The sequence below is a fragment of the Copidosoma floridanum genome, unplaced genomic scaffold, assembly GCF_036245765.1.
Source record: "Copidosoma floridanum isolate Cflo_tuat_1 unplaced genomic scaffold, Cflo_Japanese_pri ptg000030l, whole genome shotgun sequence".
Lineage (NCBI taxonomy): Eukaryota > Metazoa > Arthropoda > Insecta > Hymenoptera > Encyrtidae > Copidosoma > Copidosoma floridanum.
This window is the reverse complement of record NW_028321907.1, coordinates 37,629,976-37,657,513: the sequence shown is the minus strand read 5'-3', so window position 1 is coordinate 37,657,513 and position 27,538 is coordinate 37,629,976. Positions and strand designations below refer to the sequence as shown.

The window sequence follows — 27,538 nt, the reverse complement described above, 5'->3', positions numbered from 1 at the left end:
TTTTGTCTGTTGTACTCAAATATTCCACATACTCCTCACCGTCATTATTAAATGCAACAAAGTTACCGAAGAAAATTTCCACTTTTAAGTTTTGTAGAGGCATCAAGCCTAATTCTGTTTTTCTGTGCGCTTGCTCAACATATGCATGTATTACTTGCCTTGTTTTCGCGACAATCTCGAAGCTTTTTGGCTTTACCAAAGGGATTTTGATTCCGTTGAACGTAACAGTATTTTCTGTGGCGTTAATCTGGCCACCATACAACTTAAAAATGTTCCATTCTATTGTGCCTTTTACTTCTATGGAAAAGTCACGTGAGACAATGTGCAGGGTACACATAAAACTTCTAAAGGATATCCTTACCGACTTTGATGTTTGGCGTGCACTGTGTGTCACACTTTTTATATTAAGTTTTTCTCTGCCATTTACTTTTATCTTGGAATCTAAGCAATCCTCTATTATTATTAAAATTTCCGCGCCTGTCGGCATAAAACTTAGCACTTTTATTTATATCAGGGCTCTCTAAAACTGCTAACGATGGTGTATGTCCAATATTTGATATATTAACTTTTATCGTTTGAAGTAACTGTGTATCTTCTTTCTTTTTGGTATTCGGCTTTTCTTCGATCTTTAGGGCTAACTCCGCTATTATTTTTGTATTTTGCTCAAAAATCGTAGGTGCTTCCTCTCTGCGCTCTGTATGTGCCAGCTCGTTAAGTCCGTAAAATTTTCTACTCTTCGGTTGATTTCTAAGTGGCTTCATATTACTAGCAATAGCTTTGTTTACACTTGTTGTAGCATGAGTTTCCAAAATTTTATGCTGTTTTTTACCCACCTTGATTTCAAGCACCTGCGATTTATCATTTATTATTGGTTTATGCCCGATGATTGGGGATTACGTTGAATATCCTGCGAGTTTAAATGCTCGATTTTCGAGTTGTTTACCCTTGCATTTTGTTTTTTTTTTATAATTATTTCCCCTATAATTATTGCTGTGCTTCTTATGTTAGGAATACTAATTATTTTGCCTGTCACGATAATCATTCTTGATGTCGTCATATCTGTTATAATTATGACCTTTTTTCTGTTAATACAATTATTTCTACCATAATGATTATTAGTATTGTTATTATTATCATTGTTGTAATTATATTCCTTTCCTTTGCTACGATTACCTTGATTATAAGGGACTCTACTATCCACTATGTGTAACCGCCTGTGCTGCTGCCCTCGTGGCCACCTGCAGAAATGACCTAATGTATGTAAAACAAGCCAAGTCGTATTGCAGAGGTAGGAGCAAAGTCATTTGAATCAAATAAATTATTATTTATTAATATTAGAACGGGGAAATTTATATTTTTATAAAGGTAAACGAATGTTCAATAAAAAGGAAGCTAATTTTGCTCAATCGCATCTTATAATTAAGACAAAAATAAAATTTTCTTTCTTTTTTTGAGGTTGTATGCTTTCATAGCTGAACCGAACAAAATGTAGATAACCTTAATGATGTAAAAAACGTACATATGCACATACAGGGAGTCATCTCTCAACATTGCTTATATTAATAAGGTGATATACATCTCATTCGGCTTAGCTCTGAAAGCATACAACCTCAAAATAAGAGAAAAAATTCTATTTTTGTCTTATAAGATACGATTGAGAAAAATTATACTTTTTTATTTAACGTACTTTTCCCTTTAAATATCCATTTCATCGTTGTAATATTAATAAATAATAATTTCTTTGATTTAAATGACTTAGCTCTTATCACTGTTATACGATTTGGTTTTCTTTACATACATTAAGTCGTTTCTAACGGTGGACACGAGGGTGGTAGCACAGGTGGTTACACATAGCGGATAATTTTCTTGCTGCCTACCAAAATTTCTATTGTTTTTGAAGCAACGGTAATAATCGTTGTGTGACGCTTTTCTATTATATTTTCGCCCAGTCTATTCTTTGCTTGGTTTTTTGTCAACGTTGTTATTTTTTATTATTCATTCTTCAGCATTCTACCACAATTTTTCGCACCCGCTAGTAGAACGTGCGCCGTGCTCTTGGCAATATGAACACTATTTAACATCACCCATACCATTTCACTCGTCCCTATCTGGCTTCTTGATGGGTGCATCGCTGTCGACAAGGCCCACCATAGCATCATACTGTCTTTCAGCGTTACTTGTTCTGAATCTTCTCTTTTGCACTATCATTGACCGGTGGAGACTTAATTCGTTGTCTATAGTAATAGCTGCTTTAATAGTCTCTTTTAACGTCTTTGGCTTAAATCTTGCAACGTCTCAGTGATACAGAGCCTTAAAGCCATACATAAACTGCCTCACTGCTTTGCTGTCTGATTTTTTTTTGACGCCTCTTTCATGGCCTGCGCCAAGTATGGGTTCGCCTATGTGCCATCATAATCCCATTGTGCAACCGCTGAACTCACCGATTAATTCGTTGTCCTGTTACGTAATATACTTAAACTCCACTGAAAGTGTCTCTACCCCTCTCATGTAACTGAATCTTCGAGCAAGAGCCAACAGAAGCTCGTCAGTGGAGTTAAATAACCGTAATCGTTTGCTAAACTGATCGTCTACTATGCCTGGCAAATTTATTTCCGAAAAGTCCTATTAAATATTTTTCCTATTGGGTGAGAATTGTTAATTTGATCTTCTTAATCCTTTGTTTGAATAAAGTAAACTGCACGGGGTCTCCAATATACAGTGGTATACCACTCGCAGTGCTGTTTAAATGCGTTATGATATTAAAGTTTGTTTCCCAAAACAATTAGCTTACTGCTAGCTGCCTATGCGTGTAAGAAGAGAATCGTACATTTTGGTGCTCAGGAAATTCTTGTAAAGTATTTTCTTGTTGTCAATTACTTATTTGCTGGTTTATAGGTTATAGATTTTAGGTTAATCTAGCAAACTAAGCTGCTAAGTTTATAGGTTAATCGAGCAAACTATGAAGCAGGGCGTTACTGTTTTTTTTGTTAGGGCGTGTAGAATATTTGTATTTGTCCCACTCAAACGCCGAAGTCTTATTTTTATTTTCTTCGGGATAATAACTACTATTTCTACTGTTGTAGTTTAAGGGTCGGAATGCCCAGTCGTATAGTTGAGCATAAGGCTGTTTGTGATTCGCTTCTCTACGCTCTAGTCTTATCATATTCACGTTTTCCTCGAATCTACTGTCGTTGTCTTCGTCAATGTGCCAGGCCAAATTTCTATTTCCGGTTCTTAGTTTATTTTGTAATGATGCCTAATTCCACTCGTATCTTTTTCGTCTTCAGATACATCTCTAATATTATTTTGTTCATCTAAATCACTATTAACTTCCCTCTGTACTCTCGGTTTTTGGTATTATATTTTTGAGCATTTTTAACATGAAAACTCTTTATTTGCTTTTTTCAAAAGTGCGTATGATTCAAGATTGTGTTCTGAAATGATTGTCATTGCCTCAAATTTTTGTCGCGTTTTGGGAAGCGCGCTAGCAAAATCCATTGTCTTATTATTTTCCACTGCTTCTTGCTGAGACATTTCGCTTTTAATTGTGTGCATTTATATGTATTCGTCAATTAATTGTTTTTATTGCAGTGTGAGCTTGAATTTATCGTTTTATTTATGACCACGTCAAATGTTTCAATTATCTTATATTTTTTTAAGAAAATAAAATAACGCACGGAAAATAGAAAAAAAATTAACACGCTAATTTACCAGTATTTATCTCAATAATATTAGTTGAAGCGTACCCCTTTTATAATGGAAACAAACACTCATGGAGAAAGATAAAAATATAACAAAATAATAGAAATTAAAATACTTACTTTATACTCAGTGATGAAATGGAAAGAAATATTACGACGATGATCTGCATACTCGTAATGTTTAGTTCCCTTTTAGTAGCAGGCCTTGGTTCCGATAACGTAGTATACTCCAATAAATTTGTTTAGGCCTCTTTTACTTGACCTGTCTGAGGTGAGTCAGTGATTTCGTTGAAATGATTGTCCCTCGTTTACTCTTTTCCAATACGTCCGATGTTGTATGCTTGCAGCATTGCAGTATGTGTGCTTCCCGATAGTCGCTTTTAATTTCTAAATAATTAAGTATAATATGCAAAAAAAAAATTTCATTTTAGCGAAAAAGCCAACCCCACACTTAGCACCAAACTGTTACGGGAAAATGGTGGCTTGAGGTGCACGTAAGATAATAAAAACGCTTTATATTCGACAATCCTTTATTACTTATATTGGTGAGAGAAGAATGCATTATCGACCGACTTCCCTGCTCGGTGTTCTTTGACTGTCCCCAACTCTTAGCTTCTGTCTTTTTTAGGGCCCAAACTAGAAAGGGGCACAGACGCATAACTATATGCTATCGTACGTAACAATAAAAAAATCGTGCACTTTTACACATAAATGAAATTTTACCAGTAGAAGACAAATCATGTAAATGTATCAGTTTGCTTACACCAACAAAAATTGATATAAAAGAAAACAGTGTTTATGATAAATTAAATAATGGTTAAATCGCGATTTTTTAAATGTTAAAGTATTAAAGAGATGGAATTTTTTTTATTTACGGCCCAGAAGGTATGACATTTCTGTACAATTTTTAATTTATTATTTCATTATTCGTGAAAAAAAAAATTTTATCTAGGACAAGGGCTGGTATAGCATCAAAGATACTTTCAAAAAGAATGATCTGTCATTTAACATTATGTTCACCATTAGACTTGGGCAATACAAAAAATTTATTCTTGGAATTTGAAACTGGAAAAAAAAATTGCGAGAAGTGAATTTGATTATATGAGACGAGGCTTTTACATTCCAAAAAAAAGCCTTAAAAGTAGTTAAAAGAATATTACGTAATTTGTGTAATACAAATATCCATTTTGGTGATTAATATTTTATTTGAGAAGGGAATTCTTGACTGATTCTTGTAGTTTTAAAAAATAGCAATAGAAGCAGGATTGTACAAGAAACTATTGAATCATATGTTTAAACACTGTTGCGTATTCTTAAACGTAATATTAATATTTATTTAGTTGACAAAAAATTTTTTAAATTAATCATCATTACTTTTTATTACATACAGAAAACAACTTTCTGTAATCTTAGCGTTTTTCACGATTTTAAATAAATCTCAAGGTCAAAATTTAAATATTTTATTAAATTTTAAAAAATCACTGTTTTCGCATAGCCAATCGTACGTCTCAATATCAAAATGCAAAAATAAAAATGGAATCCATATTCAAATAAAACGAGAAAATAATTACGAAATTAAAACATTCTTTGGGATGAAATTTTTGACATTAACCAATCTGAAGTGAATAAAAAATTTAATTTTCATACATTAGCAAAAGTATATAATTATACGTAATAATATTGCACAGTTCATTAAAATTGTAAATGAATGTATTTAATCAATAAAGTGATTATTCAAATATTGTTTTATGACATAATGAGCTAAATTTTAATCATTGATCTATACTTTTGACTGTCATAAAAAAGAAAAGTATACAGTATTATTAAACGTATAAGTATATCATTTTTACGTATACCATCTAATTTTATTAAATATCTAAGATTGAAAGAATATTTTTATTAAGTGACTGATTTATTATAAAAAATTAATTTTATAACATTGAATTATTAAATCCAAGTATCAATACATTAAATGTATTAAAATATGTACATTTATTTTTTTAATAATATGAAGTTCTTATAGCACATAAAATTTTTCGTTTGAACGTCGCGCATTATCAACGTTGGAGATAAAACATTAAACTTTATTGAAATATTTCACATATTTGTAGAAAGAAGAAAGAATAATTTTGACCTTTTCGTGATAAACCGCGCTACCACTGAGATCCACCATTAAATATTCCATAGAATTTATCTTTGTTTCTTGATTGAGTACGAGACTCACTCAAACTATGCTATTTATCCATTGTGACCTTTTACATGGGCTTTGAGATACTAGGCAAAAAATTTTACCCAAAATTCAATACTCTATCTCAAAATAAGAGTTGTGTGATTTAATATAACCGCTTTATCTTTCGTCCTAAATTATGAGTCACGTGATTTCATACTTTAAAAAGTAATGTATATCGCATATACATTTTTTTATAAAAAGAAATGGAACTTTTGAAATGAAAGCTTAATTAAAATGTTTTGCTAAAATTTATGATATTTTTGTTACAGTGAAGTACAAAAAATTCCTATTCCACTCATATTTTTAGAAAAAATTCAGGGATTAAAATTTTACTCTTTTTTCTGGTAGGAATTATAGTGGGTATTATGACTTACTACACATAAAAATGCCTGGATTAAGGAAAAACTAAGGAAAATTATAATAAAAAATTTGAATAAATTTTTATAAAACAAAGTTTTAAGGTACTATAAATATTACAATTTCTAATAAAACGCAAAAATTTTAAGTGTCACAAATAGTGAAATAAGATTAAAAAACAATAGTTCAGAAAAAAATGAGTCAATGAATGGAACATATACAAATAAAAATGATAAACATAAGAAAACAAAAATGATAAAAACAAAATAATAAAAATTTAACCTAACAAAAAGAGTCAAAACGAATAGAACCTTGCCTTACTTACAGCTGGGTGGCGGAGAAGGTTTGGCAGTGGGATTGTGGGGAACGATCCTTTAAAGTGTATATAATACAGGAAGATATGTATATTTCTCAAAGCAATATATATTATTTATAATTAACTAGTTTAGTTGTATAGTTGTATAGATACATCTATAGTTAATAAGATAGTTGAAAGTGTACCACCACTACAAATATGTGTGTGCTGGTATGTATTTTTTTGTGATGGCCACTGGTGACGACAGGACCGAGGAACTGGTGATAGGAGCATTAAAACAAACAGAAGACAATGGAGTTAACTAGTATCAAGGAATCTTTTATTGGAGATAGAATTAAAAATATGGGCTGACGCTGACATCTACCTTTCTAGATCGCAGTCAGTGAGCCACTGCCCATTTTTTTCCTCGCACGCCCTCTACACCCCTGCACACCACGCCACTGAATTCTCCCTTTTTCCTTCCACCCTCGCTCGTAAAAATTGCCTATCAGTCGACGCCAGCACACTTAACTATACAAAGCACACTTACATATTCTATTTTATATTACCATACGAGAAACTGACTAAGACCAACGCACCATTCTTATCCAGATTTCGTTCCTCATCAACTAGCCGCTTCATGGCGTGGGAACTCATAATTTCAACTTATGGCGTGACAGCAAGCAGGGACTTCACCCTACCCTGTAAGTCGGCACACCACCCCAGTGCTTTGCTAAATCCTCTCATGCTTTGTTCCAATTTCTAGTCCGTCACTCGTGTGCAATCTAAGTTACATATAGATTAAGGAATGTAACATACTTTTTTCTGCGGACTGTCGTACATAGCTAAGTTCCTATAATTCTAGACCTTAGATATATAGGTCCTCGCCCTTTTATTTTACCTACATGGAGTCTCATTCTCAACAGCTACCAAAAATACTTGTACTGACATGTGGAACCTGTTTTTTTGCTAAAAATAATTTTCCGTGATACTTGACTGAAAAAAAATAAAAAAAGTTCACATTTGAGGAGTAGAGCGCTATTATTCCTTGCTTCAGAGAAAATGCAATAGCTATTGTTGGTTCAGGTGATATGCAATATCGATCTTTGTCTCAAGAGTGTAATCTTTTTTACCCGAGAAAATGAGCGATATCTATCATTGCTTAAGGAGAAAAGTAATACTGGCTTTGTTTGAGCCAAGGCTCAATATCAATTATTGCCTTGGAAAATGAGTAATATTGGTCTTCGCCTCAGAAGATAAGTAATATCTATCTTTGTCCAAAGGAAAGAGTGATACTGAAATTTGCTTGAGGAAATGTATGATATCGATATTTGTCCCAAGACTCTCAAAAGACAAGTGATATCTATCTTTGCCTCAGTAGAAAGAAAATACGGGTTTTTTTTTGTAAAGTATGATATTAATCTTTGCCTTAGGAGAAAATAATATTGATCTTTGCCTTACTAAAAGAACAATACAAGCTCATTCTTAAGGAGTAGAGCAATATTATTTTTTGCATTAGGAAAAATGTAATTGATGTGATATTGATCTTCACCTGAAAAATGAGCGATATTATTATTTGCCTACAAAGAAAAGTGATACCAATCTTTGCTTGACGTAATGTGTGATATCCATGTTTGCCTTAGAAGGAAAACGATGTTTATCCTTGCCTAACTAAAAGAACAACATTAATCAATGCTCATAGTTATTGTTCGCTGTAGGGATATGCAATTAATAGTCTTTGCTAAAAACAATGTGCAATATCGATATGAAGAAAAGTAATATTCATCGTTGCCTGACAAAATAGGTAATATTCACCTTCGCCTGAAGAGAAGAGTGATACGCGTTAATTCTTGAGGTGAAATGCGATATTGATCTTTGCCTAAGAAAAAAGAAACATTTATCTTTGCCTCACTAAAAAAACAATTCAAGTTCATGCTTGAGAAGTAGAGCGGTTTTACTCTTTGCATTAGGGAATATGCTATTATAATTTTTGCTTAAGACAAAGTGTGATATTGATTTTTGTCTCAAGAGAAAAGTGATACCAATTTTTGACTGAGAAAATGAGCGATATGTATCTCTGTCTAAGGATGAAAGTGATACCGATCTTCCTTTGTGGCAAAGTGTGATATTAATTTCTGCTTTTAGTATAAAGCAAGATTTATCTTTGCCTAACTAAAAAATCAAGACTAAAAAATTAATCCATGCTCGATTTATTGTACATCGATGTTATTCTCCTCTTTAGGGAAAATACGTTGATAGTTTTCGCTTAAGACAACATGCGATGTCGATCTTCTCTCAGTTACTTTTAGCTCTTATCATCAGAATTTTGACCTTTAACTACAGTTTAAAAGAAGATAGAAGCTTAAAGTGTTATTAAAAGTGGCAATACAGTCGACAAGCTATTATTATGGTTACGTGAGTAGAGTAGTGAAAGAAAAAAGTCAAAATAAAACAATGAATGAAGAAAGCGTGTTTGAATAAATTAATTTATATTAGGATTCTACGAAGAGTCTTGTCAAAACATTTTTAATTTGAAATTATTACTGATTATACTATTAATAAATCCAAAAAAGTATTTTTGTGCAAGCAGCACTTAAATCAAGTCAAGGAAGGTGACCATTGCCACAAAAAAGGTTCAAGAAACTAGACGAGAAAGTCAGGGTGGAGGCAAGATCTAGTCTCACTGCACCTGTAATCTTGGGTATCAAAAAAGTAGTTGCAACTTTTAAACTGAACATTAATAATTATGGATTTATCGAATCATTTAAAAAAATGTAATAATGTTTGTATATCTTCATTAAAAAGTTTAGAAAGCTTGTCTATTCGTAAAAAAATAACAACAATTTTAATAGAAAATTTAGGCATAGAGTCGTGTATGGCCATAAACATGAAAAAAAAAAAAATTAAAACGTAATAGCAAAGTAATAGCCAAAGATTTAAAGATCTATATTCAGAACCCTGAACTTATGTTAAGATTAAGCGAACAGTTTAAAATAGAGATTAGACTTATAGTCATGTGTAGAAGTAGTAATAATATTGGAGATTTATAAAATTTAAACAATCAAAGGATGAAAAAAAGTTAACTTAGTTTTTGTAATCAAAAGTGTCATTATTGATTTAATCGAACACATGGTGCAAACAATACAATAAATGAGAAACTAAACATAAAACGCCTAAAATCAAAGACCACCGCTATAGATACATTAGAGATGATAAAAAAATTTTCGTGAACCATGATTTAAAACGTATAAAAACTCATAATGTAAATTTTATACGTTTTCTGAATGAGAACACATCCACAAAATATTATTTTTTTAAAATTGAGAATGAGTTTATTCAAACTTTAAGCGATATTAATAGCTTGCACACAAAAAATGTTTCTAGCAAAAATAATAATAAAATACATTTAAACGTTAAAGATCGAAATATGTCGAAGAGAACTGTTGAAATTTTCGATACTATGGCTTAGCCAGAAAAAATTAAAATTGACGTAGACAAATTTGAAACTCAGACAATAACGATGTTTAGTAAACCATGTGTAAATATACAGAGCATTCTGAGTCATGTTGCTAGAACATAACAAAATATTAAAGATTTTCATAAAGACTCTCGTATAAACTTGATTTTCCTGGAAGAAATAAAAATAACTAAAACATATTGAATATCAGATACAAATCCAGAAATGGTCTCACTAGACTAAATAAAAATGAAACAGGTGATAACTCTAAAGATAAGGTCACTCTCATGAAAAATAAATTATGAAATTAAAAATAAAAATCTTAAAAATGAAAAATGGCACAAATAGAAAATGAAAATTGTTGAGTCAACAGGTTGTCAGTGTCAAGTAAATCATCCAACTAAAGGAATTCGTAAGGTGTCTATTATACAAATCCAACAGTTCTATGCAATTGGAAGAAAAAGTAGAGAAAAGTGCTAAACATAAATAAATAAGAAATTTGAAATCAACTAAGTTCAAGAAAGTCAGAAAAATCAAATTTTGAGTTTCCAATTTATTCGAATACTAAAAAAATCAAAAAGAAAAAATATCAAGTATTGTCTTTAAGTCATGATACAAAAATACAATTCATTTCTAGTTATTCACAATTTTTCTTTCTATCATAAAATTTAAACATAGATTAAATAGATAACATAGATAAGTTTAATAAAAGATAACAAGGGAAACCAATATGATGTAAGCAATTTGTAAATAACTGTATAGAGCATTGAGAAAGAATAAAAAATCTCAGAATGTAGATTTTTAAGAACTAATTGCCAGTAGTATGATAGAATCAGCTTTAAAACCATTAAAATTTCAGGAAATTAATAGTGACACGAAAGAATTATTATTACTTGTTTTTTGTGTTTATAACAAATTGTAATACTTTGAAATACCTAACAACTTCAGCAAAGGCCCCTTAAAAAATAGTAAAAGAAGCTTAAACAGGTTTTTTGTGCCTAGAAGAAAAAACTCAAAATTGTACGGAAAAAGATGAATAAACAAAATTTACTCGATTCTCAAATAAAAAGAAAAAGCCACGTTAAACTCCGATCGGTTAAGCCGTTTTCTTGCAAATTGCAAAAAATTATCGTTTTAGCCATTCTTAAAAATTAAATAACTCGCGTTCTAATAAATGTTAAGAGTTTGAATTTAGACACAAAGTAGGTATCATAGCTCTTAACATACCCACAACAAACTGAGTAAGCCGACACCACCTCACTACCCATCCAAGTGTGGTGAGCGTGAAGGACCACTTTTTTAACATTAATGTTTAACATACTTGCTCGTGGTGAAATGAAACAACATTTAAAGATTTTATAGATGAACTCTTGACGAACAAGAGTATTTTTGAAAAATAAAGCTACGTTGCACCAAAACTTTTTTATGGCCACTTTACGAAAAGACCTTTTTTTAGTTTTCTTGGGGAGGGGGTCCGAAATAACGACGGTTGACTTCAATTTTGTAGTAACACTATGAATGCTCATTCCAGCGACGTGTATTCCGATGACAGCGATATTTCAGTGCAACGACTGTTCATTATTTCGACAGTCAATCACAGAGCAGTATAAGTAGAAAGTCAAAGTGAACTGCCTTGTGATTGGCTGTCGAACTAATGGACAGTTGCTGCACTGAGCTATCGTTGTCGAAATACACGTCACTGGATTAAACATTCATAGTTTTACTACAAAATTGAAGTTAACTGTCCTTATTTCGGAACGCCCCCCGTTTTCTTAGCGGTTTGCGAAAAGTTTACAACTGATCTTGCTAAAATTTTTTGTGTGTATGTTAGAGACTATGATACCTAACTTGTATCTAAATTTAAGTTCTTAATATTAATTAAAACACGAGTTACTGAGTTTTCAAAAATAGCCAAAAACGACACTTTTTTTTGCAATTTCCAAGAAAACAGTCTGACTGATTGGAGTTTAACGTGGCCAATTTTTTCCGTCTTAGAATCGCGCAACTTTTTTATATGTTACTTTTTTCTGTACCATTTTAAGTTTTTGATGTGAAACGTCTATTGGCGTGGTTGGGAGTTCGGCTGACGCGATGAAGCGACCGTGCCGATGGCACAATCTCCGGTATAACTCGAGTCGGCTTCGCTTGGCTCGGTTCTCTGTCTCTTTCTCCATGCGCGCTTACTGCTGCCCCTCTCTCGTTTGTGAAGTGTAATAATTGTATAGATAACAGCTATATAGAAGAGTATTAAATATAATATATAAGTATGTGATGTATATATATGGTATTTAATTATGGTATTTGTATGTGACGTATGTGTGTGCAATATATATTGTAAATAATACATGTGTAAAAAAATTTTTTTAATTTTACTAACTCTAAGAATCGCACCCACATCCTTTGGATTGGTAGTAAGGGACCTTACTCAATGTGCTACGCAGCACGCAAATCAGATTACTGTTCTTATTAGAAATGTATACCAACCGAGAAACTTCTGAATTAGAAAATTGATCGATAATTAGGTGTTATTTATATTATATATCATTTAGTCCACTGATTTCAAAAGAAATAGTTATAATTATTTTTAAGTGGTCTATTAATAACAAAATTGTGTAATATTGTGTTTTAAAGTTCATTTTGCTTATATCTTTTAACTGTTTGATATGCAGAAAAATTAAAAATACCAGCTTATAGGGCAAAAAACTTTCTAATAATAAGCACTTTTAATATTGTTTCGACAAGCGCAAAATAAAAAAAAAAAAAAATGAAAAAGGCATTTTGGCAGTCCCCTTGTAAGAGTAAGTAAAATAGAGAGAGCCAATGATAGTCTGCTGTCGCACTCGTCGCGCTTTCTCTCTCTCTCTCTCTCTCTCTCTCTATTATACTCTTACAAGTAAGCCTTTTTTATTGCTTCTTTTTATATTTTGTTGATTGTAGAACATGATTAATTAAATATTAGAATGAGTAACATTTTTCTTTATTTAAAAAAACTATTTCTTTGTGAACAGGATTATTTTAAAATATTAATATTTTACTATAATGCAAAGTTTTTCCGGCGTCTTTCGATTGTATTAATTCAAACTTTATCTTAACCTGTCTTTAGTCAAGATCCAACGAAATTCGCGCACGTGCGAAACTGCGCTCAGTTAACAGATATCTGAAAAGAGACAGAGAATATAATACACCACAAACGTTTGTTAAACTATTGTATGAATCTATGTATAGGTAGCTAGTAGTATATTATACATACTCTTATATATATATTCTTTTCGCCGTGTATTATTATTCTTTCTCGTTCTCGTTGTACATATATGTTCATAAAAAAAATGTAAACATGATTTGCTTCTTCCTAATCTCTGTAATCTCTAATATTTACCGACAAAAATACATATTCATAAATAAATTTAATATATAAATATAAAATCAAGATTATTTAGAGTAAAAAAAATAAATTTTTTCCTACCTCACGCGTTTTTAAGAAGCTAGTGTGCGCTTGGTAGAAAACATAGGATTCGCAACATATGCACCATTGCTCTGTGGCTGTTTTATGTCTCTCGAGCCCTGTTTTGCAGGTCCCTCGAGTCGCAAAATGACCCTGAAGACGATAGCACTTGTCTGACAAAAATTACTTTTTTCACCATAGAAATTAAATACTACTAAGTTCAATAACATATTCTTTTATGTTTCACATCTGTCGGGGGTCCCGAGACCCACACCTTTTTTTTCTAGGCGCTAAAAATCTGTTTTGGCCCTATTTACCATTTTTTTGGTGCCTTTGCTGAACTTTTTAGGGGTTTGGAAAGAGCGCAAATATCATAAAATATTTATGTCACACGCGCACCACAGTATTTAAGTGCGGCCACAAAATAATAACCGAACAAAGCAGCAGCATATTGCGCAATCCAGTAACATTATGCAAAAATGGTGCACGTCACATGATGATACTTCGTACCCTAGAAGCGATGCGCCAACATATTAGTAATAAATAGTAACAAAAAATCAAGGAATAAAGCCAGAACAGTCAAATGCTCTTGCCGAGATAATCACGAGCTCAATAATATCGGAACTGACTGATTGAGCAAACTAGGATAGTCTGCGAATACAACAATTTTTACCTTTGTAAAGAAAGACGAAAAAAGATAAGTAACACCGAAATTTCTTTCTTTTTTTCTTATGCGATAAGAGCTTGACATGGGAGAAGTGGCCTACATGTGTATCTTTATAATTGGTTGAAAAACACTAAGTCCAATCCTATTTGATTATAAGTCATTATAAAGCCACAAACTTCTCCCGTCGAACCCTTCTTAAGCGACAACATCAGTGGGTGAAAATTTTGTGTAAAAGGTGCCTGTACGGGCAAGAAAATCCAGTTTTCCATCGGGTTCCTACCTCTAGTGATTATCCTAAAGAGTTAGAGCCTTGCTCCCACATGTATAAAACCTGACATCCAATAAAAATAAGTGTTCAAATTTATCTTTCATTTTCTACCTCGATATCGTTGTGCGCAAGTATCCAGTGTGTGATACTGGTACTCGCGCGCAGTTGTACAAACCGCCATCGGTCCGGGCAACATTGCTTACGTTAGGTACCATTTAACCTTAAATGGTAAATTCAGTAGTGCAGTGGCTATATCTCCTACCTCACGGTCTACCACAAAAAAGTGTTTATTTTTTCCTCCAGCGTTAAACTACGTAGGCAGAACCCGTTTTTGCTACTGTCATCACAAGCAACGCACGTCTGAAGTTGTTTGACAGTCAAGTAAAAGCAAGTCCTCCCGTTCTCTTTGCTATACTATAGAGTTTCCCTAAGTTACCTGGCCATTTGCAAACCTGGGTTGTTCGTTGGCTGAAAGATGTATTTCAAAGCGTTGAGGTGGCTGCGAACCACTACACAGAATACAAATTGTGTCAATTTATAAAGTTGCCTGATTTAAAATAATACTAAAGGGATAGTGTAATTAACAGATAAGTATAATATTTTGTAAGAGTTAATAATAAAATTTTAATTTATTTGCTTATTTTTATTGCACTAAACCTTAAATAATTATTTAATTTGTTCTTAAGTAAGTAAAAAAACTATGTTACATTGGATCTTATCAGATTTAAAAGATCATAGCATTTCTCAGAAATACTCAAAAAGAGAGACTTATGCCATGCACACATATACTTCGAAAATAAATTTATAATTTTAGGAGGGGATTTTCATCAGACTCTTCTTGTTATAAAAAATAGTCATAGAAGTATGGTTACATCAGAAACTATTAAGTCATTATTTCTTTGGAGTTCTTTTTATATTTTAAAATACAAACATCCGTTCGGTTCATAAAAATTTTTCTAAATTACTTTTAGAAATTGGAAAGGAAAGAACAAAATTGTTGAAGATTTCTAAAAAATAGAAAGTCAATGATCTATGTTTAAAAATATTTAGTAAAAACAATAAATTTTTTTTCAAATAGTGTAGTTCTGACTGTTTATAATAAGTAGAAGATTTTTTTAAATAACAAAATTTTGAATCTAATAAGAAAAAATACCGTGACTTATTATAGCATAGATGATGCCGCATACAATGGTGTCGATAAATCGGATAATCACATTTACATAAATCTTCCTATTGAAGTACTAAACAATGATAGTAAAGAATTGCTACCTCATGAACTAAATTTAAAAGTTGGAGCATTAGTTATGTTCATAAGAAATTTAAGTATAGCCGACGGCTTATTCAATATATTGAAGCTTAAGTAATAACAGAAGGAAAACTTGAAAACAAAGTCGTAATATTGAAAATTATTTTAAATGCAAGTTATACTTCGTTGTAACTTTTCATACTTTACAAAAAGCAATTTTATTTAGCCTTTAGACTTAATAAGCTTTTTTTTCTCATCAACAACTATATCTATCGTTATCAAGATGCAAAACTAAAGAAGGAATAATTATGCAAATGAAACGTGAAAAGAATTTGGAAATAAAGAACGTTGCTTGGGAAGAAGTTTTCGGAAGTACACTTTTGGAAAAAAAAAAAAAAACACTAACGAATAAAAAGTCATCATGACAATTCTAACAACATTATTTAGCATTAGTTAATGACATAATATGTTAATACTTTATTGTGATATAGTTTTGTTGAAAATTTTTAAGCTAAATTTTGAACCAGGATGAATATTCAGATTATTTTTTGAAATACAATTATTCATTTAATTTTCGTTAGCAAAATTAGTTTATTTATATACTTACTTTAAATATGTATTAAATAACAATAATTTTAAACAAAGAAATTTTTTTTTTGAATCTACTAGCATGATTTGTTAGTCCTGTCAGTTTAATATAACTGAAAAAAATATTTTAAGATCATTAGTATCAGAACGAGAGTAAATAGTTACAATAATACATTTAGAAAAAGATAGGAATCAATAAATAAAAAAGTTAAAATAAAGGATTTAAAAATACATTCGATGGGATTGCTCGGAGAAAAAAATGAATAACAAATTATGCTAGCAGATTCATGAAAAAGTTGACAGGAATATTGAGGATCGAAAAGAGTTGAGCATAGAAGAATTTAAAAAGATATTGCAAGATTAAAGTTAAGAAAATCGCCAGGAAATAACAAATTAGTTAATAAAATATTGAAGTCTATCTCAAAAGATGTAGAAGTAGCTCTATGGGATTTTATCAAAAAAATTTGTAGGAAAAGTAGTTAGCCAAAGTAGTGGAAAAGAGAGGTAATACGTCTGATACATAAAAAAATGTGACAAGATAACTTACAGACAAGTATTGATGGGTAACGTTAACCTGTATAGCTTACAAAATACATACATAGATGTTGAGTAAAATTCTTCAGATAAATATGGAAGGAAACTTAGCAGAGAGATAGTTTAGTTTTAGAGAAGAAAGATGAGTGATAGAAACTGTACCTACTTTGAAATACGCAGTAGAAGAGTATTTGAGCTAACAAAAAAGGGAGGTTTTCTCGTACTTAATAGATGTTAGGGAAGCATTGAGTCAAGTTAATATGGGTGCACTGCAGAAAAAATTACGAGGTATAAAGTTGAGTAAGAATTAATCAACAAGATTATTGACGCACATCAAAAACGAGAAATGTTTTTATAGTAGGTGAAAAAACATCATAATAATTCTGGATGAAGACAGGAGTGAGACAAAGCTGCCCAATGAGTAAGACGTTAAATATTTTAATAAGCTTTAAATACTGAGAGTAAAAAATGAGGAAAGGGCATGTAGAAGAATGTAGAGTAGGCAATGAGAAAGTATGGAGCTTGTTATACGCAGATGATTATGTTCTAATTGTTGGTAGAGAAAAAGAGAATTAGAAAATGTTAAAAAGATTGAGAAAATATGCTGTACAAAAGAAAACGATAATAAGCGGTATAGAAACATGAACCTTTATTAGCGAGACAAAAAAGAATAGATGGAAGTTTGAGATGGGAACAAAAATAGAAGAAATTGATATAAATTGGATGGTTAGGATTATAATACAAAGAAACGATTGTAAGAAGCGGTATTTAGAAAAGAGAAAGAAGTAAGTGGTAATAGCCACGAATAATGCGTGGAATATACAAAAAAAAGAATGTCTAATAACAGCTAGAAAAAAAAATTCAGTTATGAATGACATTAGTATGAAGCAGAACATCGCAGAACTATGAGGTAGGTATTGATATAAGGGACTAAAAAGTGTACAAAGAAAATATGGAAAGTGGTTATTAAAGTTTAATCATAACTTACCAAACTGTGTAACCAAGAAAGAACGTAAAATAAAAAAAGGCAGAGTGAAAGCTAAAAAGAGCTTAAAATTCTGGAGGAAAAGTTAAAGATGCGAAAATGAAACTAGTAAAAGAAGGTATCAGAGAAAAAAAATGAATGTTAAAAAATATGTAGGAAAATAAAAAAAAAGTAAATAGGAAATATTTAAACAGAAAAAAGTAAAAAACGTAAAAAAAAAATGTTAAAAATTTGAAAAAGTGGTAAGCAAAAAAATAATTTTAAATAAAGTACAGACAGAAAAAGAAAAAAACCAAAAAGCTTGAAGACTTGACGTTCAGCTATAAATACAAGTATATGGAAACAGAAAATTATTTAGTATATTTAAAAATAAAAACTGATTCAAAAGACAGGAAGTTGGTCACTACGTTTTGTTGAGGTAATGAATGCAAAGGCAAAGGATATTGAAAAGAAAAGGAAGATATGCAATGACGATTTTGCGATGAAGTAAAGAATCATGGAAACGTATTAGAGGAATGTAGAAAAACCAGCCATGGCAACAGAATTAAGAAAATACTAAAGAAATACTGATAAGAGTAGTTAAAAAAATAAAATAAACAAAAAAAAACTAATTTAGAAAAAAAGAATTGGAATTGCAGGTATAAAGTGTGAAAGTGAAGTAAGTATAAGAGGAAGGTGTACAACAAAGTGTAGTATTATATTGTTTAAAACTATATGGACTAAAAGAAAGTTAAATTATATTGAAATTCATGTATTATAGTGCAAAATTTATCAAATGCTATTAAAGTTTACAAAATTACGATGAATCTTTTCTACTAGCTATTTTGGCTACTAGTCTTAGATTTGTTCAAATTTCAATATTGATCTCATTGTTGGACTCTTTATAATTGTAGATAATGAACATTGGAATATATATGAAATTTATATATATCACTGATATATATCACTGATAGAAATCTAATTTTTGAAGTTTTCGTTTTATTATATAAAATGAAAGCTCTTTTATTTCAGAAAGGACGGAAAGAAAAAAAAGAGTAAAGAAATAATAATTGAAGGAACTGTTCGAGACGTTTTGTATGCTCAACTTCACACAAAAGTAGACATCTCAGTATGTGTCAGTGTGACATATTAAAACTGTTTTCATCGTGTAGTACTCACTGACCCTATGTTATGCAAACTTATAAAATACTTGTCTTTTAACCACATTAACTTACATTAGAAATTAAAAATAACGTTATTTACTGAATTACAGTTTTAATTATAAATGGTTTATTATGTAGTAGGATAGTATATATATGTTCTTACGGACGTAAATAAAAAGTTTGACCATTTACTTATTAACTTTGTGTGATGTAAATTATACCTTTTTTGTGATTGCTTTTATTCAACGAAATATAAAATTTACTTACGGTATTATTACTACCCTAAGTTCTAAGGACGCCAACTCTTCTAGAGTAATTTTAAGATTTCAAGCTTTTTCATACTAAATAATAATTAAAAGCGATGTAAGAGGTAGAATGTAAAGTTCCGTTTTATTTTAAGAGCTATCGCACAATCAGTGGTTGTTTGAGCTTGTTATCTTTTTGGCTAAAAAACAGAACACTTACTGCGTACTTAACGATGTTACACTGCTGGTAGTAGTTACATTGTATTAAAAATCTGAAAAGTGCATAAACTAATACTTTCAATAAATGAAAAATATGTTTAAGTTTTACTTACATAAAATTTTTGTAAATAAAATTTAAAACACCAAAAAAAAATACTTATTCATGTGCTAACTAAAGTTTTTACCCTTGAGATTTATTATATTATGCCTTGAGATAAACAACAAATAACAAAAACGCTAGAAATGTTGTATAGGGTTGGCTAAGAAGTTTGGTCGAATTGATACCGACAAATAAGAAATCTTAGTGAAAAAGCCTTGAAAGTTAGTATATTTAAATTCAGATACAGTACACTTCTAAAAATGCTTAATATCTCATCAGATTGACCTTTTTTTAAACTAATGCATTTATATGAATTTTCAATTAAAAAACGTTTGTATTTTAGAATTTTACAAAAAGTACTATTAGGCCACATTTTACAGATTAAATTAAGCATTTGTTTTTCTTATATAAAATGTAGTTATATAAAAAATGGTATGAATCTAGTATTTATGTAGTGAAGATAATTTCATCTGCAACACTTACGCTAGTTTACTCAAGGGAGAAGTGATTATTTAAATACTTATATTTATATTTTAGGGTTCCAAATGGAAGACACATTATTTTCATGGTTTCTTATAACAGAGCTACATGTTTGGTTGTTGATGTTGCGAGTTATGCAAAACAGTGAAGATGGACTTAAACTTCGGAATTATATAGTTCAAGCAATGTGGAATGATTTCAATATTCGGGCAAAAAAATTGGGGGTAAGTAGATTCTCATTATTATAAGCAATAATTTTACTTCGTCTTTGAAAGAATATAATCTTGATGAGTATTGATTAAATTTTAGAAGTTATTGGATAAGTAATCGAGTTCTTAAAAGCAGACTCTCAGAATATTACAGTAGTTGAAATAACCATACTGGCCTAGACATCAGACAGAAAAAAGTAGATTAAATCGTTTTCTTTGTCTCGATCCACTTCCTCTGCAGAAACTAGTTCATTTCCATGCATATAACGTGCCCTAAATTTGTTACAACATTGACCCTCTACTTCATTTATTTTATCATTAGTAAAGTAAGAAAATTGATTTTATTCAGTTTTTTCGTAATATCTTCTCTTCGATACATAAATCAGTACATGCCATCAATGAAAGTTTGCAAAAATTAATATATCCATACAAAATGCGTAGCGATGTCTTACATGTCGTTAACTTGCAAATAGTGTTGAAAGTTGAAAAAGCTCGTCTTTTTTAACATTTAATATTTGTAAACTAAAATCATTTGCAAGCTTGAAATTCGTATAAATTAACTATATTACTAATATATTAACAATTGTACCAAATTTAAAGACCATGGCTTTTGAACTTCTTAAATTCTTGGAGATCGAATTTTCTTTCGAAGCTTAATTATATAATGCATGTAAGTTTCTGTGATCATTAGATTTAAATCATACTAGTCTAAAAAATTTTAAAAACTATTTAAATATAATATTACGTTGGAATTAAAAAAAATTAATTTTATAACAATTTGTTTAACAAGTATAATTTTGTACTCACGTATAAAACTGTATAACTTTTTTATTTTCCAAAATAGTGCTGTCGTGTATTTATAGCTGAAAACCTGCTTTAAAAAAAAAAATAAAAATAAAAAATAATAATAATAAGATTTAAAATTTAAAATGGCTCTAAAAGGTATACAAGCAACATTGATATATTTATCATCGTATTGATTGGTGTATTTGTGGATAGCGGCACTTTTATATCAGCACTCTTTAAAACCTTCCATACCCTTTTAGATAACAAATATACTAAAGACTCATAACCAAAATTAACGTATTTTCTATTTCAAGAAAATTTCTTAAGAAATAAGTAAGAATGAGAAAAATATCATCCCTGGGTGCGGATCAAACACACAACCTCCTGTTTATAAGACAGTTGCTCTACCACTTGAGCTACCGTGAAGCCGTACATTCACTTGTACCGTAGATTTAATCTGACTAAAGAAATTATGAATCGAGTTGTATTCAATTAAGTAAAAGCCAATACATGACTTATTTATCTGAATTTTCTGAAGCTTTATTGTTATAGCGTTGGAGGCTTACTCTATACTATGCATGTTGATAGTTATTATCTATGTGACAACGCTGATCAGGGCCATTACAATAATAGCTTTATAAAAATGTTTAAGGCTTTTGCATGAAAGACAATAAACATGAGTGATTTATTCTAATTTTTTGAAAATAAAATGATTTTGGACTTTAGAAACGTCTCATGTTATTAGAATTTAATCTGCTCCGTACTTCTCAGTATACCTTAGGACCTTCGTTCGTAGAGGTGAGACCAACTTCGATATATGCATACCTCTTAGACATTTTCAAGCTTTGCGTGAAATAAAGAAGTAAATAAGATACTAGCCTTATATCGACTGAGGGTACAGAATTTCTGGCTACGTCACAAAAGGGGAGAAACAGACTTCTGTGCTATTCTGGTTCTTCATCTCAGAGGTAGCTTGTGTACAGATTCAGACAAACCAATTCTTGTCATAAACCTAGCTAAGGACTTTTTTAAAAGTAAAATTAGTGAATAATATGTTATGGACAAGAATTCGTACTATGGCGACAGAAGACAGTGAATTTCCTATCCATCAGAGCGATGTAATTGCTCCTCAAATACTGATACAGGCCTGCATCACAATAACAAGAAGTCAAGAGACATGGAACCTCCACTGCCCGAAGTCTTTACATAAATCCTACCCCTGGAATTCCTATAAACGTCCCAGATACGTTTGCCTCTTCAGAGGAGCCAGGAGTGTAAAAGTACTATAATTTTCTCGGAGCAGTTGCTCCATGGCTAGTATCAGACTTTGGAAGGCCTTTCTCAGCATTTAGACGTTAATTTCTGAAAGTAACTCTAATAAGATTTTATTCAGGACTCTTTTTTTCTAAATCTGCACAAGCCAAGTTTATCAAGGCATTAGGATCCCCCCGAATACTATTTCCAGGAGCCAAGTAAACGTTTTGGAAATCACTTGTCAGCTAGAGCATGACTCGCTAACTTTGTCAGCCTTCTTACAATCTACGAAGGGGCTTTTTAGTGATCATACTGTCACTACGATTGTTTTAGATCGTCGGATCCGTCTTCTAGTTAAGCACTTAAGTATCAGGCTAGATCCAGAAAATTCCTTGATTTTCTTTGTATTTGTACGTAGTGGTTTGTAACCCTTAATCTTATGTACGTGTTGCAGTCATACATTATGCATGTCTGTGTAAGTCAATGAATTCTTTCAAAGAACTGCAATGAATAAATCTACCTTCCAAGTTTTTCAATTGCAATTTTAATACTGTCGATTCTTATACAAAAATAAATACAGTTAAAATATTTGTCTGTCAGAGAAATAAAGCACTGAACACGATGAAAATTTAGAAAATTTGAACAGTAAGATGAACTATAAAATGATTTTGTGCGTTCAAGTTAGAGTACCAGCAATCTTTCTGACCAAAATTAAAAAATTTAAACTTTAAAGTATGCAGTTTGCATAAAGAATATGCATTTTATAATTGCGTTTTAAATTAACCGTAAATTGTAAGTTTAAAATGTGGTTAATAGTATAAGAATTAAGTTCAAAATCGTTACTCCAGGGTTTCTGGGGTCGCAAAACACAAACATCGCTGCGTGTATAGACTCTAAAGTACCTTGTACCCAGAGTAAACGGTATCCGCATCGTCTCTGTTAATCGCTGTTATTATAACGTCATTCATACTAAAACTTTGTACAGTTCTTCAATTATTCATTTTCATATTATAAGAGAAGAGTGGATTCAAACATTATATCGAGTAGTTTGTTTGTAGAACTTGTTCATTTGTAGAGATGCATGTATATTTTATCATAGAAAAAAAATAAAAAACTATGTTAAAGAGTAACCTACAGCCAACTACAAAGATCTTATACTATGTCTTATCTTTACTGTAACTTATAATAACAAAATTCTATCTTGTACATAACTCATGCAGAAAGTGTGTAGAAATAGATAAAGTTTACGAATGTGAAAGTGAAAATCCTCTTGTTAATATGCTTGGAAGAAATAAATTGTAGAAACAAAAGTCAACTCAAAATAAAGGTTATACATCAATTCTTACAGGCTCTTGTTGGTAACAAATAAATGATTTATAATTTTGCAGTACTAAGCAATTGTTTAGATATCATAGTATTAACAGTAAAATGATTATTAAAATAAAATAACTCTTTAAGAACATGTTGTGTAAACCTTGTAAATAACCACTATCATTACTCCATGTACTCGAGTAGAAAAATGAAGGTGTCGTAACTTGCTTTCATAATTATTTTATGTATGCAATTTCATAATTTTTCAAATATTTATGAAGTTAAAACTATTACTTAATTTTCAAGTTCGTACTATGTTATATTTATTTCGCAATCATCTTTTTCTCGTATACAATAATTCCCTGTTTTGACATACACACTAGAACGTTGGTCCATAAATAATTAATGTGTAATGTAAAGGCAGAAATCATTTGATTTTTCGCTTATTTTTGAATACAATAACGCTGCATCTACTACGCATGCTCACACAGGTAAAGCTGTCACACTCATTCCAGCTCTCAAGTGAAACCTTACTTCACAGACACCTAACAGTCATCCTACAGTAATTTTTTCACGTTTACGAATATTTTGCTTGGTCTTGAAAAAATATATGAGTCAACATTAACGAGCCATTAAAAGCTATCACTTCGAAAAAATTCTTTTATATCAAGAGCAACATTTTCAAACAAAGATTGCTTAAAAGGCTATAGTGGGATAGATAGTCGAAATTTTTACATCCTGGATATTTACTATTTATAAGCTGTTTGGAAGGACATATTATAATATCGCTTTAGCCAAATTGTAAGTTTTTTGAGAGGTTACAGGATGCTGCTGTCGTAAAAAATGAGTTTTTTTGAAAAACTTTCTTTGGCCTTACTGTAAGCTCTAAAAAATTTTAAAAATTTCAGAACGGTAGTTTGTGAGTAAAAAACATAGGTTTTTTAGAAATTTTTGGGATTTACATTAAATCCAAAAAAAATTTATAAAAATTCTAACGATTTCTTATGGTACAAAGATCATATCAGCTAAAATCAAAAGCAACAATTTTGTGTTTTTTTTCTGTTCTATCAAATATTGATATTGTTTTTTGCATTTTTAGTCTTGAACATAATCAAAATAAATAAAAAAATGTTAATGAAAAAAGGATTTTATAGGTTTTTAGCATATACGCTCAAAAGTTCATATTTTAAAAGGTGCTCAATCGTCAAAAACTCTTTCAGATGACTGTCCAAGTATAAAAAGTTTAACACAAGAGGCTCATTCGTTAAACAAATTAATTTTGTGAAATTTTTGCATTTATATTTTAATGTCAAATATTAAAAACACGTATACAGATTTTCTGAGTGCTATATGTATTGTTATGTGTAAGTATGTATATATTGTATGGGTTTTTCGCAGATTCAGAGTCTAATTTACATATACATACATTGATACATACACACATATGTATACACAAAGGTTTCAACTAAAGAATGTCTTATGGATTCTGCCGAAAAACATGAAAAGTTTAATACTTTTTTTACAATTGAAAAAGGAAACATATCTTCTGCTAGCAGTTAAATCTGTTACCTTTTCTGTAATCAATAAAATTTTTCACGCAAATGTCCAACGTAGACGTCTAACTCTAATTCATTAGCAAATATCATAGAGATATTAGAATAGAGGAGACGGCAAGAGGGCAGGAACAAGGGACTTTCTTCTCTCTCACTCTTTGGACGACCGTAAGGCACAGGGTTCAATAGGCGTCGCGTTCTCTATTCTTATATCTCTTTAGCAACTGTACTTAAAATTTCTGTTTGAAATGTGCCTTAAGGATTAGACCTATAAATATGAAATACTTAGATAAAGACCACTCGCTGCTGACAGCGCTACGGAATGATAAAAATTGGATGAATATGGCAGCAATGTCAATGGTATATAACAATAATAAAAATATGACAGGAGGTCTACTTTTGCAATTGCAAGACTTTCTAAGAACTTAGAGCGTGGATTTATTCATAACAGTATTTTCAAAGGATTCATTGACTTACACAGACATACATAATGTAAAACTGCAACTCGTACATAAGATTAAAGGTTACGAACCACTACGTACAAATACAAAGAAAATCAAGGGACTTCCGGAATCTAGCTTGGTACTTGAGTGCTAAAGGTTTTCAGCATTTTGTTTTTTTAAACTTTATGGAATAAGGCATACAAGTTTCTGTGATCTACTTATTAAGATATACTGGTCTCAAGAATTCAAAGAAATGCTAAACGTTAATATACTATTAGAATATTTTAAATAAAATAATGTATCCAATCATAGAGATGAAATGAAATACTCTCAATGAAAATTCCGCGCTAAAGTAAATAGAACAGTCTTACATGGTATACATTTTTTTTTTGTAAATATATATATATTATCACTTAACAAATTCTAAAAAAGATGTAATAATTAATAATTGTAGGGGTCAGAACGTAAAGCATCTAGAGGGTAGGGCCCTACGTCTGTATATATATACTAGTGGGCCTCTGCAGGCTCTTCGTGTCAGCTTCCTAACAGAACAGAGTGTGAATTGTATGGAAATGTCAATTTAATCTCATTGCAATAGTTGTTACTATATGTATAATATACATAACAAGGTATAACAGTTTTATCTATAGCTTGTCTATTGTCTATAGCTTTTATTCTAAGTTAAAGCAAATTATAAGGTGCCTTGCAGGGCACAACGTCTAGTAGCGTCAGTAGACGACAAGGAACTGTGCGGCTGTGCGAGCTAACGTGTGTGCGGCGAAACGGTCAAGAAGAGGGAAAAAGAGAGAAGACGCGGCATATGAAAGAGAAATCCCTACACACACACATACACACGCGCGCGCGCGTGTGTGTGTGTGTATGAGTGGGGCTAACGCCCCCTTGCGCGCTCCGTGCTCCAACCCCCCACTAACAGATTTTGTACTCAATATAACAACATTACTCGTGTATTTATCAATGCAGGCTGAAAATTAGTTAACAACAGCAGAATACGTGACTCACAAAGGAGTTGATGAAACATATGATTAACTTAACATAATTAATTTAACATAAATATTAATTTTCCAATAGTATTTTGAAATAATGTTAAAGAGGATGTTCCACCACACGAATTAAAATTAAAAGTAAATGTTATAGTAGTGTTAATAAGATCTTTAGGTATATCAGACAGTCTCTGTAGAGGCACAAGATTAAAAATAACAAAATTATGTAACTATAATAAAGAAACAGAAGTAATTATAGGAAAAAAAAGCAAAGTTTATATTCCTAGAATAACATTGAATACTGGCACCTTATTATCATTATCTTTTGTCTCCTACAGAAAACAGTTCCCCTTTGTATTAGCATGTTCTATATTTATTAACAAATCAGAAAAACAGAGTTTTGAGTCTTTAGGATTGTATATTGAAAAACCTTTATTCTCTTACGGACAATTATACGTTGCTTTATTAAGATGTAAAAATCCAAAAAGAATTTTTATTCAAATTTCATCCGAGAATAAATCAGAAATTAAAAATATTGTTTAGCTAGAAATTTTTCAGTAATTCAAAAAAATGTAACTTTGAAGGTCATCACATTTAAACAGACGTATGGTAATCATAAAAACCATGAAAAACAAATACGTGAAAAATGTGAAGAGGGTTTTCAAAGAACAGATAGGTTAAAATGACTTATAAAATGTCCCAACATTTAGCTATTAGAATGAATTATTGTTTTAAAAGCTTAATTGTGTTTGTCTTTTTAATCATACCTCCTCCTGAATTCTGTCTTTTTGTTAATAAAGTCCTCAGGTAATCAAGAATTTTACATTTTGGTAAAGTAGACATGGACCAGAAAGAGATTTGAAATGTAAAAGTTTAATCAAGTTAAACAAATAATGGTACTTCGGAGACATCTAGTAAGTAAGGAGAAGCGAATATACAGAGGAAGACCTATGATCAGTGACTAAAAAAATCCTAAAAACAAGGTATGACTTGGGTACTAAATTGCGTATATTTTTCAACATTTA

General features: G+C 30.9%; 1 protein-coding gene across 1 annotated transcript in view; it reads left to right on the top strand.

Moving 5' to 3' along the window:
- Nucleotides 1–27,538, top strand: part of Uqcc1 (Ubiquinol-cytochrome c reductase complex assembly factor 1) — a 296,050-nt gene that overhangs the window by 116,158 nt on the left and 152,354 nt on the right. The window contains exon 3 of the mRNA XM_089596716.1: nucleotides 20,014–20,180. Within this exon, the coding sequence (XP_089452842.1) occupies nucleotides 20,014–20,180 (167 nt within the window). The remainder of the gene's footprint in view (nucleotides 1–20,013; nucleotides 20,181–27,538) is intronic.